This window comes from Rhinichthys klamathensis, unplaced genomic scaffold (genome assembly GCF_029890125.1).
Source record: "Rhinichthys klamathensis goyatoka isolate OS25496 unplaced genomic scaffold, OSU_Roscu_1.1 h1tg000781l_1, whole genome shotgun sequence".
Taxonomy (NCBI): Eukaryota; Metazoa; Chordata; class Actinopteri; order Cypriniformes; family Leuciscidae; genus Rhinichthys; species Rhinichthys klamathensis.
The window spans coordinates 1,293,757-1,313,753 of NW_026607178.1; the positions used below are offsets into that span (position 1 = coordinate 1,293,757).

General features: G+C 37.3%; 1 protein-coding gene across 1 annotated transcript; it reads right to left on the reverse strand.

Annotated features, from left to right (window-relative positions):
- Positions 1-2,008: 2,008 nt before the first annotated feature.
- Positions 2,009-18,775, reverse strand: tada2a (transcriptional adaptor 2A). The gene is made up of 15 exons (XM_056243153.1): positions 18,642-18,775; positions 18,059-18,165; positions 17,896-17,955; positions 17,542-17,633; positions 13,842-14,005; positions 12,546-12,634; positions 12,375-12,447; positions 11,576-11,639; positions 9,004-9,047; positions 6,085-6,195; positions 5,747-5,818; positions 5,465-5,597; positions 3,875-3,918; positions 2,639-2,712; positions 2,009-2,532 (listed from the first exon to the last, which is right to left on the reverse strand). Exons 1-15 carry the CDS (start codon positions 18,664-18,666, stop codon positions 2,347-2,349), a joined length of 1,338 nt encoding a protein of 445 aa, XP_056099128.1. The 5' UTR covers positions 18,667-18,775; the 3' UTR covers positions 2,009-2,346.
- Positions 18,776-19,997: the final 1,222 nt, after the last annotated feature.

Consider the following 19,997-nt stretch of genomic DNA (forward strand, 5'->3'; position numbering starts at 1 on the left):
TCCAAACCCATTAGACGTCCGTTCTTCTTCCAAACTCAAATAAAGATATTTTTAATGAAATCTCACACCTCAAGCAAGTACGTTTGAACTTCCATTTACCATGTTTGAGCGCTAGATATGTTTGCTGATCAAAGTTTATATGTGAATAAAAGCCTAAATTGCACCATTCATCATATAAAGCCATCGTGTCTCTTCATAAGACCTGGATTGTGTCTTTATGAATTTTTTGAGCCGTCAAGAGTTTTGGGTGAATAGACTTTCAATGAAGAGACAGAAATTGCTCGGTTTTCATTGAAAATATCTTCATGTGTGTTTTGAAGATGAATGAAAGTGTTTGCAACCACATGAGGGTGACTAAATTATGATAGAATTTTCATTGGGTGAACAAACTCTTTAAGAAAGTAGTCATATGGACTAATTTTGTGATACTTTTATGGTAAAAAGTTTTTTGTTTTTTTTAAGTTTGAAAGCTTCAGTCCTCATTCAATAGGTGAATTATTCTTTAAAGGATGGAAATGAACTAAAATGCATATGACTGAACTGTGGGTGAAAATTGAGTGCATGAGGCGGCATCAGGTCTCATTTAAAGACAGGCCAGTGTGGTTTGATGAAGGAATGAGTATGCAAAACAGCAGATCTACCTCCTACACAGTGAGCCGACACCAGAATCTGCTGTCTTTCTGCTCTGCTGCCAGTCAGCGGCCGTTCTCTCACACGCCAAACACTTTACGGATCAGGGACATTATAGCATGCATCCCCAGTCTGATGCTACGCTCGTGTGCGAGGATCGTTTCTGCCTAGAATGCCAAACGAGATGGGAGTCAAACGAAATTTAGATGGAAAAATGTGAATCTAGACACAAAATTCAACAATACGTTGTGACAAGAGTGCTGCCGTGATACTTTGACAAACACTCTCTGAGCCAGGAAAGCAGTTCAGATTCAGAAACTATTTAATGTGAGACCTCCGTGCTTTAGGAAATGTCACCAAGAGGAATGAGTACGCAAATACAAATATCAATTCCAAACCCCACACCTTTCAGCCATCAAACAAGCCTGCATTTCTCCATGGGGCTTATTCTCATTTGGGCAGGGGCTTATCATCAAAGGTGGGATCTGGAGCATTAAACAGGTCGCTCTACTCTTTTGTGATAAGCTTTCTAAAGGCTGGTGGTTGCTGCTGCTTCTGTCATCCGTGTGCTAATGCTGCTAGCGTTAGTCACGGTTCTCGCAGGTCATGCCGTTTCACTAGAGCGAGAGGCGACAGTAATAGATTTCACACTCAACTGGCGTAAATTTTGCCACTCGAGATTTCAGAGCACTTTTTCCTCAGCCTTCACATTAAAACTAGCCACAAGTTTTAAAGAACATATTTATGTAATTCTAACAACTGTTGCACAATTTTTTTTATGAATTATGCATAAATAATAACTGAAGTTTAATTAATTAAGTTTTAATATTACAACATACTCTGCATACTCAAAAGAGTGAGTCTCACAAAACCTGCCTAGATCATATTTCACCTCAATAATACCAAGAACAAAATAAGATATTACACTTTGCATTAAGAAACTGAAGAGACTTGGATAAAGACATTTTTGCATTGTAAAATTATTTTCAAGACAATTTCTCCCTATTGATGTAATGTTTAGTGTCATTTTACTTTAACTAGTTTTGTAATTATAATTATTACAGTAAAAACAAGGCAGTACAATAAACATTGTCTGTATATTTTACAATATAATAATTATATATTATACTATTTAATTTCACAATATAACATATAAATTTTGTCCTAAAAAAAAAATGCATATATTATATTATAGTGGCGGGTATTGAATTGTCATGAAAAAAAAATCACAATACACTTAATAGTATAAAAATCAGATTAATTTTCTTTAAGAAAAATATTATTTCTTATTTCTTTGTTAAATTCGGAGTGAAATGTGATCCAGACATGTTCTTCTAAGACTTTGAGATGCTCGTCAAAAAAAATTCTGACTTCAAAAAATTATTCGACAATTTTAAAGGCATATAGATTAAATACTAAATAAAACGTGTTAATGTTACAGCGTCGTGTTATCAGATTCTCCTTGGCACAAACAGCAGCAGTCTTTGTGCACAACTATCGACTTATATAGTCCAGAACACACAACGAAGCAGCACCCAGTCAGTCTTTCAATAACAAACAGGTGCAGATGTGTGAGGAATTAATGACTTTGAACGAACTACATACAACCAATACTCTGAAAATCTATCATCTCTCATTGCTCATTCTCAACATGAATGATCTACAATGAGCATGATTCTTCATTTATCAGATGTCCTTGCAGCAGTTCAATCATCACTAAGCCTTATTGATGTAGCCCTCTTTGATAAGGAAATCGTAGATTTTGCGTGTCTTGTTGACATCTATCTTGATGAGCGATCGGGCCTGCGCCAGCCGTAGACCCCCCTGCCGCCGGCACTCGTTCAGCAGGGCCTGTTTGTACTCCAGATACGCTCCAGGCACCAGACGAACCACCTGACATAACTGAGAGAGATGATGACAGAATCATTTAGGATCCATTATATCCCATCAATTAGGCAGATGTCTTCAAAATGAGCTTGTGCCAGAAGCAAAATCAGGAGTTGCAAACCTCTTTTTCTCTGTCGTTGAGTTTCTCAGTGCCAGGCAGCCCTGTTAGGTTGAGAGGAGGTGCGCTTCTTCTGCCTGTGGATCAGAGGAGCGAGACTATTCAGAGCTAACATCAAGAGCTAACACTGTTGTGTGCTAACAGATGTGTTGCAATTATCTAATAAGAAATAATCAAGTAAAGCAATAAGCCACAATGGGCTGTGCATTACAGCAATTATACCACAGATGAATTAAACGTTGTGCTGCCTTTAACAATAATAATAATAATAATAACAATCAATCAATCTCAACTCTATTATTGGTATTAATAATGGTTCTTATTATTATCAATGTTGAATATAGTTTTTGTTGCTTAACAACCTTTTTTTCAGGATTCTTTGATGGACAGGAAGTTCAAAAGAACAGCATTTATTTGTAATATAAATCGTATGTAATTTTAATAATGTTTAAATATCAATTTTTATTTTTAAATCTTACTTACCCCAAACTTTAGAATGGTAGCGCATCACAGTTTCTACACAAATATTGAGCAGCACAACGGTTTTCAACATTGATAATAATAATAAATGTTTCTTGAGCAGCAAATCAGCATATTAGAAAGATTTTTTAGGGATCATGTGACACTGAAGACTGGAGTAATGATGCTGAAAATTCACAGAAATAAAGTACGTATTAAAATATATTATCATAGAAAAAACTACTAATAATTTCACAATATTACTATTTTTACTGTATTTTTTAATAAAATAAATGCCTTGGTGAGCAGAAGAGACTTCTTCCAGTCCAACAACATTAAACATTCTTAACTTTTGATAGGTGGTGTATAGCAATATTCAATACATTACATATATCATTCAATAAATTGATTTAAAATAAACTAATGTCTGCTTTAATCAGAAATATGCTTTAATTTCCCAACTTATTTATCAGTATCAGCCAACGTTGTATGCAGTCAGAGTGTGATCAGATTCATATGCATTTAAATATGTCCTAGTTGTGCAGTCAAGTGACAAAAGGAGACAAAATGTGAAAGTATGAGAGAGAGAGAAATACAAAGAGATGTGAGTGGCTTCCTTTTTTGTTGAGCGCATTTACAGCAGTGCATCTCAGAGAAAAGATTAATGTGTTTGAGCCTGCGGCTTCACGGCTGAAGAGGACATCACAAAGATTGCAAAAAGAGACCTGAGTGGAAGAGAGGAGACAGAGTGACAAATGGAGGAAATAGGCAGCATTGTACCTGAGGTGGTGATGGTGGTGACCACAGGAGTGATTCCAGCGTCGCTGTAAGAGAGAAACACAGTCAAAGCAAAACATTCTCACACAAATGCTTTTGAAACATCTCTGAAAGACGGGCTGGGGCTCTTGGGGTTCTCAGCTAAATAAAATATAAATAGAGAACCTGATTCATCATTCACTTTTACTTTGTCTACTTTTGCTGAATATCTACATCAAATTTTGTGAAGCTACAAAAACAAAAACAAACTGACAGCCAAAGTTGTTTGAATGAGAATACACGGTGGACTAGTAGGCAGGTAGAGACATGAATCACATATGTGATGCCAATAAAACAGCAGAAGAAAGAACACTAGAAATAAACAGCAGTGCCCTCATGGCAGCAATAAAATAGTAGAACTGAGTATGAGTGATAGTGTCATGCTGGAATGACAGTTATTATACATTTAAAAATAACAAAAACATTGTTTTTATGTTTTTTTTTATTTGTCTCATACAATACTGTTAAAAAGTTTGGGGTCAGTAAAGGTTTTTGTTTGTTTGAAAGAAATGTATGCTTTATTCAGAAATGATTAATTAAACTGATCACAAGTGAAAGTAAAACATTTATAATGTCGAAAAAGATTTCTATTTTAATTAAATACTGTTGTTTTGTATCAACTTTCTGTATCAACAATATTAAGCAGCCCAACTGTTTTTAACATTGATAATAATAAGAAATATTTCTTGAGCAGCAAATCAGCGTTTTAGAATGATTTCTAAAGGATCATGTGACACTGAAGACTGGAGTAATGATGCAGAAAATTCAGTTTTGCATCACAAGGTATGTATTCATTCAAAGTTGCGAATTGAACTAGTGTGCAAAATATTGCATAAAACATTTGTGAATAAAGGAGTTTCAATCTCATGTTCAAGTGACCAAAATCGTCACTTGAACGGAAAATTGGCGCAAAATATCTGCAATAAAAATGCAAGTTGCTGCAATCGAGAAAGCCACTGTGGCTTTTTCCCCCCTCCATCATAAAAGACTTTGGTCTTAGAGCGCGTAGACGAAACACAATAAAAGTTCTCATGTTAGCTTGCGTTCGGAATTCGGATGATGGTGTTTGTGAACTCAATTGGTAAGACGCTTCTAGGAGGGAACTAAACCAAATCATTCTGATGACAGACTTTGGTTCAGGCATTTCAGAATGATCATTTGAGATGATGTGCATGAAATTGGTCAGCTGGTTAGTCCAGTTATCCAATCACATCCACAGTTGAGGCAAAGTCACAATGAGTTTTTTGTTTGAGACATTGAGAGATTTATTTGGTAAATGTGTCTCCGTTGTAGTTCTTTGCGCATATCTTCTTATCGGATGAAAAATGTATTTTGGATCGATAGCAGAATAGTTTTTTCAATGTATTTATTTACTTTTAATTGATTATTATTTCTTAAAGAATACTGTTATAATAAGTAGCCCAGCATTAAGTTCATTTGGAGCTCAATTATTTGTAAAATAATTGTAATAATTACAATATTACATTGTAATAAAGTATTGCAATAAGAGAAGTATAGAGAGTTAGTAAGGTGGCAGTAAGGAAGTGATCTTACATGGCAGCCTGTTTGTGCAGCCACTGTTGGCAAGCACGGGCATCGTGAATGTACTGCAGGACGTCACACAGCACGTTCCTCTTCCTGCGCTCGTCCTCTCGAGTGCGCTTCACTCTCTCATACACCTTAGCACCTGCAGTCCAGATGACACGGCTCAGATCAGATTGCAAATCTGACTAGCTAATATGGATCATATTTGGATGGATCTGTCATTTTTATGGTGAAATACTCTGCTATTACTCTGAAATACTTCCTTTAGATTTAGGCTACCGCCCATCTTACCACAGAAGGACTGAATTCCCTCTCTCCTGTACTCCTGCAGTCTGTGGATCTCCCTCCTCAGTTCAAACTCCACTGAGAGAGAGAAACAGAGCAGATGGATCTGTGAACTTTTCACCCTGGCTGATTCAGATACTGGGGCGGACAGACTAAACTCATGAATGACATGAGGGCTTGTTCATCTAACCCCAACTGTCCTGCACATGCTCATTAAACCACAAAACACAGGGCTAGACTGATCCTAGGTCAGCTGAGGAATAAAACTAGAGAGTCTAGTAAGTATAGACCAAACTGATGACATCCTATACATCAAGTGTGCAAAAAGAGGATTAAATACTCACAGGCGTGACTCTCGATGAACTTGTCGTGCTCTATGGGTCCCACCACACGTGCGAAGCGCCTCATGACATCATAAAGGTCCTGCACTTCCTTGGGATAGCGCCTCTCCAGAACTGACAAAGCAAAAGATGCACAAAATCAATCTGATGAAGTAGAGAAAACACAATGGCTTTGTTCTAAAACCGTATTAGCTACCTTGCTGTCTACATAGGCAGCTACCTTGTAAGTCAGCATTTTAAATGGAATGGAACCTTAAGTGATTGATTTGGAAAACAGCACCCTTACATGAAGAGCAGAGGAGATGCAAATCACAAGTTTTTCAATGTAGTTTGACTAGTTTGTGTACTTCAGTGCGAGTCCTGCTGGGAAGTTTGTATTTATGAGTAAGCAAGTCTTAATTAGAAAGTCTGTAGCGATGGCGATGTACCTTTTCTGCATAAAATTCAACACGATTTTTTTATTCTACATCTACAAAATGATGTATGAAGAATGCGAATTGGGTCAGGTGTGTTTTTGCTTAAAGCTGCAGTCCGCAGTTTTTCCTCTTTGTCGCCATCTCTGTTCGAAATCTGCAATTGCAGTTATTCGCGGAATTATCAACTTTACGTGAGTTGTACCTCGACACGGCACAGCGCGGATGAACACAATGTTTAAGGAGAGTGTGCGGCTGTCAGTCACTGTGCCGGTGTGGATACTGGCATTCAGAATCACAGATTATTCTTTTTGGAAGTATGACCAACATAAGAATTTTCACTGGAAAATGTCATCTGAACAAGTAAGTAACATCCACTTTTGTTCTGGTTCTGACATTGCAGTAAATCACGCTGATTAAATCTAACAATCGCTTATCATATTACGTAAAACCATGCAAATTATACTTTGTTCTCAAATTGTTAATGTTAACAACGTCAGCATTGCGTGACTACATTTAATGTCCTTCCGATATGTATCCTCCTTGTTTTTGCATGGGCCGGTTGCAGTCTCTTTTTTTCTGTAGCCACTCCGAAGTCCGAACGAAGTCTTGGTGAATCTGCAGTTGTCACTGGTGATTGTCGTTTGAACGTTTCTGGATCCGCCATCAAATTGATAAGTTTAATTATATCAAGTGCTGTGAAAAAAAAGGCTATAAATCTCCATCTCCAACATCACACGCAATATAGCCTACTTGCCGAGACTCCTCCTTTATGTGTACAGATGTGACGTAATGACTCAATATAGCCTACTAGATAGCCTCCTTTGTGTCACTACTGTGACGTAGTGACACAAAGACATGCTCGAATCTCCCGCGGAAATCCACCAGTACCACTGGAATTAAAAACATTATTACAAGCTTACCGTTTTGAATCGAGCTTGAGGCAAGCAGATAGTTTTGAACACCGGCTGGTTATGTATATTCTCAAAAAATTATTTTGGATAATTTTTAACCCAAAAAAGCTACGGACTGCAGCTTTAAGGTTTTTATTCAATTTATGAAGGTGCTGTAAATTGAATCGCTATATATTGTCTTGCAATGTACAATACTATAGTACTTTGTACATGCAACTTAGAGTTTTTTTGTTAATAAAAACCCCCACTAGTTTTAACAAATTTACCGTCAATACAGACACTGCATCCATTGTGTCCAATTTGCTTTCTCACTGACATGCCACTAACTCGGAAACTTAAGGTTTAAAGAAAAGTCCCCCCCCCTTTTATTAGGACTTTGTGCTTTTAGAACAGAGAAAATCTGCTACATCAGAAAAACTGCGTTTGATTGGCTTTCTTCGAGAAGCAAATGCCAACAGCAATGTATCAAGAGTCCAGCTGTGCCAAGCAGCCCTGTGAAAGTCTCCCTGATGGTTCTTCACCCACCACTGAAGCTCAGCTCTCTTGGAAGGGGTTGAGTAAGGAGCACTATCAGCGATCAACCCTGCTGCTACTGAGCAAGAGCGATAGAAACAGAAAGCTGCTATGTGGGTGAGCGTGAGGTGTGATATTCTGCCTCCACTATGCTGTGATGTTACCGAGAAACACAAGCGCATACACTCACCTCTGCCTGTCACTTATATATACTGTATATATATATATATATATACACACACACGTATATACATCACTAAAGATGTATCGAACTACAACATCAGTGCCCTCCATGCAGCAGTGGCTGATGGGATACGAGACTGGCTGGTGTGCGCACGCACAGCCAGGTCAAGCTGTCTTGCTCTCTTGAATTGGGGATAAACCAACACCGCTGCGAGCCATCAGGTCTTGGCCACTGCTTCCATTATCACTCGTAACACACACACTTTCTTGCAGTCTCCATGACAACAAGGCTGCAGTTCCACGGTAGCTATCGCCTTGCTTTTGTCTTGAGAGTGCAGGGAGATGAGGAGGGCGTCTGGAAGCCAATAGATAAATAAAAACGACTTAAAGCTCTCCTTGCATCACAACACTCAATACGTCTCAGGAAAACACGCAAACCCGATTGGATTTCCCAGTTTGTTTCGCTGCATGAAGAGGAAATAATTGGATAAGAGTATTCCTATCGAAACCAGCTGGCCAACCATAATGTCCAGTGGGAAATAGTCAGGGATGGGCTTCTATTTACTGAGAGAAGCAACACAGTGCCCAGAGGGCCTGGATCAATAAAGACTCGAAAGATGCAATCTCCTTTGTCATTACATTCGAAATGTTCATTTCATGCCAAACTATTCATAGGGGAGCAATCACAGCTGGCAAAAACAGCTCTGGGATCAGTGTTTATCTGGGATCGCAGTATTTCGGGGATTCATTGTAAACATTTCACACAGATGGCTCATGTTATTGGGGGTCAGGGAGAACATTGCCTCACATACTGATCATATAAATGGAGTATAAGAGATGGAAAGAGCGTTTGGTTAATATGATGCCCAACAGCATGAATTTAAAAAAAGAAGTCTTACTTTGAAACTTGCGTAGGTTGATTAGGCCATGGTCTCGAATGATCCTAAAAGACAACAATTTAAACATTACACAGTACTAACTCTAAGTATATATATATATATATATATATATATATATATATATACATACAGTTGTAATCTATATCATTCAACCCACATTGCAAATCAGGTTTATTGGCAAATTTTAGACTTTCAGCTGTTTGCAATGAACAAATCAAACAAAAGTAATTGAAATAGCTCAACACAACAAATGTTTCAAGTAGTTTCCCCAAATTCAACTGAAAATGCAACTTTTAATGACTTCTGCTGTCTCAAAATTATTCAACTCTCTGAATAGAATCCCTCACAAAAGCACAAATCTACAAAACAGGTATTGTCTCAAGCACACCTGATGCAACTAATCAAGGGCTTCATTAGTTGCACCAGGTGTGCTTGAGCTAGAACACATGACGTACACCACTACTGACCCAAAAGCACAAGAAAAGTCGGCTGACTCGGCTCCAATTTGCTCAAAATCATATAAATAAGCCACAGAAGTTTTTGGGATTCTGTTCTGTGGAGCGATGAAACAAAACTGGAACTTCTCGGCCCTATGGATCAGTGGTATGTCTGGAGGAAGTAGAATGAAGCATACCGGTATGCTGAAAAGAACACTGTCTACAGTAAAGAATGGTGGGGCTCAGTGATGCTCTGGGGCTGCTCTGCATCCTCTGGCACTGGAAACCTGCAGCGTGTGGAAGGCAAGATGGATTTATTGAAGTATCAGGAAATCCTAAGAGAAAACGTCATGCCGTCAGTGAGGAAGCTGAACCTTGGGTGTCATTGGACCTTCCAACAGGACAATCCTCAAATTCCACCAAGGCTTGGTTGCAGAAGAAGTCCTGGAAGAGTCTACAGTGGCCATCACATTCACCCCATAGGAAATCTCTGGTGGGATTTGAAGGCGGTTTCAGCATGCAAACCCAAGAATATTACTGAGCTGGAGGCTATGAGGAACAGGCTAAGATTCCTCAGAAACGCTGTCAAAAGCTGCTGTCTGGTTACATCTCGTTTGCAGCAGGTCATAACAGCAAAAGGGTGTACTAAAGATGCTTGCCATGAAGGGGTTGAATAATTTAGAGACTGCAGAAGTCATTAAAAGTTGCATTTTCAGTTGAATTTGGGGAAACCACTTGAAACATTTGTTGTGTTGATCTATTTCAATTACTTTTGTTTGATTTGTTCATTGCAAACAGCTGGAAGTCTGCAAACCTGATTTGCAATGGGGGTTGAATAATTTCGATTACAACTGTATATGATGATGAAAATTCTGCTTTGCCATCACACGAATAAATTATATAGTAAAATACAAAACAGTAATTTTAATCTCATTTATATAATTTTGATCAAATAAATGCAGCTTTGGTGAGCAGAAGAGACTTCTTCCAAAAACATAAAAATCTTACCAACCCCAATATACATTATAATGAATTTTTTCAGTAATTAATCATATTTTTCATATAAGTAATTGTAGATGTTAACATTATAATAAACAAAATATTTTATTTGACTTATTCCTACTTTTAAAAGATGATGTATGAAAAATATTTAATGCTGTAATTAATAATAATAATTAATAATTCATTACATTTATATAGCTCTTTTCTCAGCACTCAAAGCGCTTATGCTGTAGTTTTTGGCACCTTTGTGTATTATTTAGTGGTATAATTGTTTATTTTTATTAATATTAATAAATGCAATGTTGGTGTTGCCTTCATTTTATTAAAGCAACACACCACTTTAGGCTGTGCATTAGTGAGTTTACCATCATTAGGGAGCTTCACATCGTGTCTAATGCCTAAAACACTTCTAAATACATTCTATGTTATTGATTAAAGTGTCATTTACAGTATATTGTTCACAGCATTTACAGACACAAAGAACTAATTGCATTGGGAAGGCAATAAAATTTACTTAACCATGGTAAAATCACTAATGCACAGCCTTGGTTTGCTGCTTTATTGAACCCCGCTTTGCATTATCAGCTGAGGGCTATGTTTTATTAAAAGCATCTCATTTGTGGTGTGTGTCTGGTGTGGTGGTCTCAGATGTTGTGTGGAAGCGGCGGGTCACTGGTCTGGTTGCAGCTCTGCAGGAGATCTCAGACGACAGCTGGGGCTCCAGTTCAGTACACAACTGAGGTCAAGCTCGCCTCGCAGTCGCACACATACCACAAGCCAGGGCTCATTAATGCTGATTTACACACCGTTACTGTTACCACTAGAGCTGTTTGTGTGTTTGTGCTAAGAATCAGGCTAGCTGATCAGTTGCTATGGATTAGGTTACATAATAACACACCAGATAAATACCAGGAATGCATTACAATGTTGTATGTGCATGTGATCATTTGATTCAATTCTTCAATTTGTAACAGTATAGCATATCTTTTTGTTTAAAAATATTCTGTTTATTGAGAAACATAAGTTTAAATGGAAATATAAATAATGCTTGAATTTTTTATATAATGTAATAGTCTAATGTGGCCCTCTAGTGGTTGTTCTATGGCAGTACGACATGTGTTTTTCCTACTTACTTTTTTCTCCTCTGTCTCTCTTTCAGTCTGGAGTGATAAATATCCACTACGGCAACCTTGAGTGCTTTGAAAAAAATACCAAAAACATGGTAAAAAGAAATTAACAAGAACTCAGCTTTAACTACACTGTGATTTGATTAACATTGCAAAAATATAAATGAATTAATCCATGCAAATTCTGTCATTTTACTGAAATATATATTACTATAGCATTTTTGCGCATCTTGCTGACCCCAAACTTTTGAATGCTATTATGTGTGTGTGTGTGTGTGTGTGTGTATAGATGATAAATAGATACACTGAACAAAATTATAAATGCAACACTTTAGTTTTTGCCCCCATTTTTCATGAGCTGAACTCAAAGATCTAAGACTTTTTCTATGTACACAAAAGGCCTATTTCTCTCAAATATCGCAAAGTGGCCTTTTATTGTGGCCAGCCTAAGGCACACCTGTGCAATAATCATGCTGTCTAATCAGCATCTTGATATGCCACACCTGTGAGGTGGATAGATTATCTCAGCAAAGGAGAGGTGCTCACTAACACAAATTTAGACAGATTTGTGAACAATATTTGAGAGAAATAGGCCTTTTGTGTACATAGAAAAAGTCTTAGATCTTTGAGTTCAGATCATGAAAAATGGGGGCAAAACAAATGTGTTGCATTTATAATTTTGTTCAGTCTAGATAGATAGATAGATAGAATCGCTTAGGAGTGTATCAGCACATTACTGTGAGAACCACATTTCATTTCAGTAAAATGAGAGAATTGATTCATAATTTTGTATTGTTGCACTTACTATGAAGAATATCAGAGTCATCATCAACAAAATCAATATCTTTCAAATCCCATTCAGCATAATTATCAAACTCCTAATTTTAGAGACAAAGAGAAAACAGGGAGGTTGCTTTGAATAATGTATGTATGAATTTGTTCTCAACAGACAGCACATTAACTGTAGATCACTCACCTCCATGAAGTCTGCTCGAGCCGGCATGTATCCAGCCATATCTCTAGACAGCTGAGAGTCGAATGAAGGCCTTGGAGGATCATCAGTGGCTGAAAGAGACAAGACACAACCCTTACCTAAAAATATATTTATATATTATAAATAAACAACAATCATTCATCGCCACAGTTTGAACATTGTTTGCCATCTTATAAACCATATGAAACCGAAAAGCACATCTAGTATTCATGCTGTTCATCTGCCAGGCCAAAGTCTGAAAAATCAAGGCCTGCATGGGCTGTTGAGCTCTTATACTTTTCACCTGCACAGTGTTTTATTAAATGTATTAAAAGAGGATCAGGATGACATTAAAGAGTAAAAATATTACATTCAAAATCTCCATAAAAAAGTTGACAGTATCGATTTAAAACTTTTGGCCCTCCAATAAAAAATAAAAAAACTGCATGTATTTTGTGGAAGAACATTGTTTTGGTTGTGCTTCGGCTCTGCGTGACTGTGCGGATAAATATGGTTCTTTATCATAACTTTAAAAAGTGAGAGAGATTAACCTACTGCTCGTAAAACATTAACTACTAGGCTTAAGAAATAAAACCAGATTAGATGGAAAGGATCTCAAGCTGACTAGCTGAAGACGTTACTGTAGCTTTACCCATTAATAGACACTGTACTTACTTGAAAATAAATTCCAGCACAGCGCTACAACAACCATAATGAAATGAGCCTTCACAATAGATAATGCTTTACAATGAACTCTGTAAGAGAGCTACATATGGCAATTTATCTGTTCAATAAAATATCTTACCTGTTGAGTAAAAAAAGGAAAAGAAAACGCATAGTAGCAGACTCTCCTCTGTTCGGCGTTTGTTTAAAACTGGTAATTCCCCAGAGGTTCAAGATTTAGTGGCTCCATCTCAACCATTCTCGCTCGTTGTGACAACAAACCACTCCCACACCATACACGGGTTAAAGTAGCCAGAGCATATTTTCTTTATTTACAGATATGACGAGACTCGAGAGACACATGGGCGAGTGACATTTGTACACAATTTCCCACGAAAACCATCATCAAATTTAAACACTTATAATAGGCTTACCATAGTGAATCAGGGTAAAGACAAAACCACGTTTTGGAATAAGGACTGCTGATGTATTGACACTATCGATAATTGTCCATAGTGTACCTTTAATGAAATTTTACTGGACTGATTAGACTTTTAGTTTGTTTATACCTTGTGTGTGTGCATATTTTTAGTTCACAATCAACACAACAGTAACTTGTTTCTGGTGCTCACTTACGCTTAAAAGGAATGGCAGTGTCTGCTGACCGAGACAGAGGATCTTCCATCTGTCTGAGATTGAGCAGAGTGGAGGCGAACAGAGGATTGTTGATGAAGTTCTTCATGTAGTGGCCTTCACACTCCTCTTTGGTCTTGGTGCGCATCTGGTAAGCCACATCCTGCCTGAAGAAACAGAGAGGTCATTAGTAGGCATGGGCATTGACACAAATTCGATTTTGATTCAAAAGCTTACAATTCAATTTGGTTCAATGCCGATTCATCTGAATATATCAGAATATCATACAGTACATCATTTTTTTCTCAAGGAAAAAAAATCTATAATGTAAACTGTACATAATGTAAAAAATGTAAACTATATATGGAACCTTGTCTGTTGGTAGGCTACATTATTATAATATTAAAGGTTAACCACCAATTTGTATACAAACATTTAAATTGCACATAAAAAAGAAAATCCATGTCCAGGCACTCCCCAGTGGGATGCAAAAGTTAAAAAGCCTTTATTATTTTAAGGGCTAAAACATTTGAATTGCACAGTTTAAATTGCACTTTTTATAATAATGATTTAATAACTTTTTAATGGCATATTCAAACATACATTAAATACTGAAGAACAGTTTAAGCAAAAATATGAACAATATGGTGCATATATTTATCAAAATGCTCCTCTCTAGAGTTTGTTTTTTTGTGCTAAATAATGAGTTTCTGGTCACTGAATGGCTTTTCTGAAGTAAATGTAATGGTACGAGGCATTGCCAACAAGCTGTTTTAATGTCTTTCTGTGGTTGATTGAGCGATTACATGAGACGTGATACTGATTTCGATAAGTTGTACTGTATCTTTCAACATACTTTCTGATGTTCATTCATGGTTATTTTGTGCTATAACTACTATTTAAAGGTGCTGTCTGTAAGAATGACAGATAGTGGTTGAAATAGGTACCACTGTCCAAATTTAAAATATCAGAGATTGTTGTTTCCCCCACCCCCTCCTCCTCAGACTCGACGCTCACACGGGTTGCCAGTTTGAGGACACGCAACAGGAACGAGCGCAATTGACAACGGAAGCCGAGGAGACTTACACACTGTAAGTTAATGAGTTGATTTATCCGCGTTTTAATATGCTCTCGTTCATATAGATTTTTAGATGGATACCGAGGCTTTTTAGGTTGTGTGGAATCTGCAATCTCTGACCCAGTTTGTTTGCTCGTTTTCAAGGCTGCAATATGGTGTGTTTCCTGCCAACTGGCATCCCGGGGTGTCGAAATACTATTGGGTGAACTGGCAGTGGGCGAGATACCACAGACCAAAACGAAACCCGACTGACAACACGGAACGTGTAAAATAATAAGTAAAATAACTGGCTGTAGAAGTGTTTTTCAGAGAAACGAATATGTGAACTTAGCATGTTTCCTAAATATCTGCAAACATATTATGGTATTTTTATGCTTTAGTAGATTAAAACAGTTACATACAGCACCTATAAAGAGGAAGAGATTCACATGTACTAAAACAGGCGGCTACAGCAATCTGTCACGCCACAATAAAGAGTGTGGAAACTGTATTTATTGTTTGAATTTGGTGATAAAACTGTCAAAATTGGAAAACAGACTTCGCTTCATAACAAAAGTAACAAAGCATTTGCAATTTATTAGATGGAAGATGCGCTACAAATAATGTTTAGTGAAGTTTTGTTCATGCATCAACTAAAAACAGCATGGACTAAAAAAATCAGTTCTGGGGATTAATAATAGATATCGGTTCAGCAAATTAGAATCGATTAAAATCATAATATCAATCATTTCAACCCAACCCTAGTCATTAGCAGTGTTATTTTAGCATTATGTATAAACTATTATAGCATTTTGAATTAGATTTAACTTTTATATTTATTTTTATTTCGGTTTCAGTAATTTTAGTACTTCAACTTTTTTTATTTTAGATATTTGCCAAGGCAACATTTCTAATTCATTTAGACCATTTTAACAGTTTTTAGTAGTAGTAGTACTTAATAGTGTTAGTTAACAATAACAACACTGATCACACAATTCTATCTAAAATACCTACAGTGAGGAAAATAAGTATTTGCAAGTTCTCCCACTTAGAAATCATGGAGGGGTCTGAAATTGTCATAGTAGGTGCATGTCCACTGTGAGAGACATAATCTAAAAAAAAAAAAAATCCAGAAATCACAATGTATGATTTTTAAACTATTTATTTGTATGATACAGCTGCAAATAAGTATTTGAACACCTGAGAAAAATCAATGTTAATATTTGGTACAGTAGCCTTTGTTTCCAATTACAGAGGTCAAACGTTTCCTGTAGTTTTTCACCAGGTTTGCACACACTGCAGGAGGGATTTTGGCCCACTCCTCCACACAGATCTTCTCTAGATCAGTCAGGTTTCTGGGCTGTCGCTGAGAAACACGGAGTTTGAGCTCCCTCCAAAGATTCTCTATTGGGTTTAGGTCTGGAGACTGGCTAGGCCACACCAAAACCTTGATATGCTTCTTACAGAGCCACTCCTTGGTTATCCTGCTGTCTGCTTCGGGTCATTGTCATGTTGGAAGACCCAGCCTCGACCCATCTTCAATGCTCTAACTGAGGGAAGGAGGTTGTTCCCCAAAATCTCGCAATACATGGCCCCGGTCATCCTCTCCTTAATACAGTGCAGTCGCCCTGTCCCATGTGCAGAAAAACACCCCCAAAGCATGATGCTACCACCCCCATGCTTCACAGTAGGGATGGTACTCATCATTCTTCTTCCTCCAAACACGGCGAGTGGAATTATGACCAAAAACTTCTATTTTGGTCTCATCTGACCACATGACTTTCTCCCATGACTCCTCTGGATCATCCAAATGGTCATTGGCACACTTAAGACGGGACTTGACATGTGCTGGTTTAAGCAGGGGAACCTTCCGTGCCATGCATGATTTCAAACCATGACGTCTTAGTGTATTACCAACAGTAACCTTGGAAACGGTGGCCCCAGCTCTTTTCAGGTCATTGACCAGCTCCTCCCGTGTAGTTCTGGGCTGATTTCTCACCTTTCTTAGGATCATTGAGACCCCACGAGGTGAGATCTTGCATGGAGCCCCAGTCCGAGGGAGATTGACAGTCATGTTTAGCTTCTTCCATTTTCTAATGATTGCTCCAACAGTGGACCTTTTTTCACCAAGCTGCTTGGCAATTTCCCCGTAGCCATTTCCAACCTTGTGGAGGCGTACAATTTTGTCTCTAGTGTCTTTGGACAGCTCTTTGGTCTTGGCCATGTTAGTAGTTGGATTCTTACTGATTGTATGGGGTGGACAGGTGTCTTTATGCAGCTAACGACCTCAAACAGGTGCATCTAATTTAGGATAATAAATGGAGTGAAGGTGGACATTTTAAAGGCAGACTAACAGGTCTTTGAGGGTCAGAATTCTAGCTGATAGACAGGTGTTCAAATACTTATTTGCAGCTGTATCATACAAATAAAAAAATAAAAAAATTCATATATTGTGATTTCTGGATATTTCTTTTTCGATTATGTCTCTTACAGTGGACAACATGCACCTACAATGACAATTTCAGACCCCTCCATGATGTCTAAGTGGGAGAACTTGCAAAATAGCAGGGTGTTCAAATACTTATTTTCCTCACTGTAAATGAGCCATAGTAGAGTTGGAGATATCAGAAAAATGACTAAACTGACCAGTTGCCAAAACCACAGTCCATGACGGCCTCTAAAAGAGCCATCTCCTCCTGCGCGGTCCAGCCAGGCTCTAAAACAGGAAAATCTGAGGTCTAGAAGAAAGCAGATCACAGAAAAGATATCATTTATGGACACAAGAGTGTACAGGATACAAGTTATGAGGTCCAGAATGTAACATTTAAAAATTAAATTAAACAATTTTATCTAAAAAAAAAAAGATTGGAACATATACGTTTTAACCAACATTTAAAAAACAACTATAATGTATATCTTAAATCTAAATGTTTATTTACATATGAAGTATGAACCTTTTATATTCAGTGTAATAAGTTTAATCCAAACTGCTCTCTTTACCATGATTTCATACTTGTGGTCACTCTGGTGCTTTTTATACTCATATCCTCTTGTAAAGCACTGCAAAAGAAAGATCAAATCATATAGTACATAATAAATTAACAGTGAGAGTATGAGATGCATGCAGTCAGACGGTAGTGGGACTCTCGATCCAGTGACCCACCTGCAGACACAGGAGGAAAGGTGACGGTCCACATTCAGCACACTTAATGTACGGCTCCACTAGATATGATGAACATCCACGACAGGGAGGCTTATCGAAAGGATCATCTGTATGATTCACAGGATAAAGTTATCATCAGACCTATTCTATAACTACCTGTACTTATAGTAGTAAAAATATGTCAAATAAATAAATAATAATAATTACAAAACCATATGGAATTTGTATTTTCAAATATACTTTTCATTTTAATGCACTACATTTTTTATGTGTTACAACTTCTCTTGCAAATACTGGGGTGTCACCATAGTACAGTGATGGTGTCTGTCAGATACCATGGTACATTAATATAACGTTATACCTTGGTGGATGATTACTAGATTCATAAAACATGCTATTTACATACTCCAAGGTATTTCAAACAATATCATGGTAACTTACAAAAACACGGTATTGTCAGATGCTAACAACAATGGTAGTACCACAGTAACTTATTTTGATAACGAACGAACGGTTTCTTTTTCGTATAAACGTAGGTAGTTATATGCCCTCGATAAGAAGATTTGCTAAACAAGGTACTTACTTCCAAAAGACGTCAGACGATCCATGCTGCAGATGATGTCTGATCAGAAAAATGTACAACCTTCCTCTTCTTTGATGTCGTTTTTAGCGCAGTTGAGATGATTAACTTTATAGGTTTTTTTCTGTTGATGAATACTCAACGGTTACAGGGATCAAGCCTCATTTTTAAAAAGGAATGAGTGAAAATAAAATGTATGTTGTATTTAGCACATTACTGAGAATGTAAACACACACTTCTATGTCGTTCTATGCAGTTCAATGAACATCCCATGAGGAGGGGAAATTAGTTTTTGCAACAGCGCCCCCAGCGGCACCTGCGTGATACGTTACCTGGACAGAATGCGCGCACGTGGCACTTGTTTATTTCAGATGAGTCAAAAGGCCTTCTAGTCAGTCTGTCAGTGTAATTATTTTATTCATGTAACTGAATATCCCAAAAAAAAAAAAAAAAAAAAAAACATACTGTAGCCTATTTACAGTCCCCTACAAGTGTGTACTAATCAAACTTATACTTTGAACTTGCTGGGTGTGTACACATATTTTGCATTAGTAGCTAAAAATACCATCCCAGATCTTTCAGCTTCATCACTTTTCCATCAGAAGATCGTCGTAAGTACTAGGCCTACCTCGTTTTGATGGATATCTTGCTTATGACGACATATGATATGATCCAAGCTGTATGTCCAGTCTGTTATTTAGATATGTATGCTTACACTTTTAATGTTTTCAAACTTTAACTTCTTAAATTATTTGATTTTAGTCATGTAATGACTGATTCCTGAGGGAATATTTATTCAGTCTCATTTAGTTTCTTTTGTGTTCAACAGAACAAAGAAATGTATGGTTTGGAACAACTTGAGGGTGAGTAAATGACAGAATTTTTTCTGGGTGAAAAATCCCTTTAACACTAAACTGCCAATAATGTAAGCCACTGGGAGACCACAGATGGTTGTCATTCATTGCATTGCATTAATAGAAAGACAGTTCACAAATTATTTTAATGGTATTTAATTTTCATGAGTTGACTAAGTACACAGCTGTAGTACCGATTTTCTTGCGTACCGCCACTTCCCACATGTTGCCATGTACTTTGAAATCGGCACAGGGAATCTTTCGTGTGCATTCCTATTGAAATTACTTTTTATTTCCCCCCTTCAGTCGTAAGTTCTTCTTCACCTTGAAAGAGGGACCATGTGAACACCTAGTTGGATGCGAGTCATTGCAAGAGGCTCGAGCTGAAATGGAACAGATCAGGTGCTTTTCATTACAAGTGTTTACAAATAAATAGTGAACAGACATGCACTTGAAATGACTAGGAAATTTCTAAAAGCTAAAGTTATTTTAGAAAACAAACCGC

Coding starts and splice junctions, on each gene's coding strand:
- tada2a (XM_056243153.1), bottom strand. CDS start 18,666: ATGGATCGTCTGACGTCTTTTGGAA. Junction 12,448..12,545: donor CTCGAGCAGACTTCATGGAG/GTGAGTGATCTA, acceptor CTCTAAAATTAG/GAGTTTGATAATTATGCTGA. Junction 5,598..5,746: donor GGGAATTCAGTCCTTCTGTG/GTAAGATGGGCG, acceptor TCTGGACTGCAG/GTGCTAAGGTGTATGAGAGA.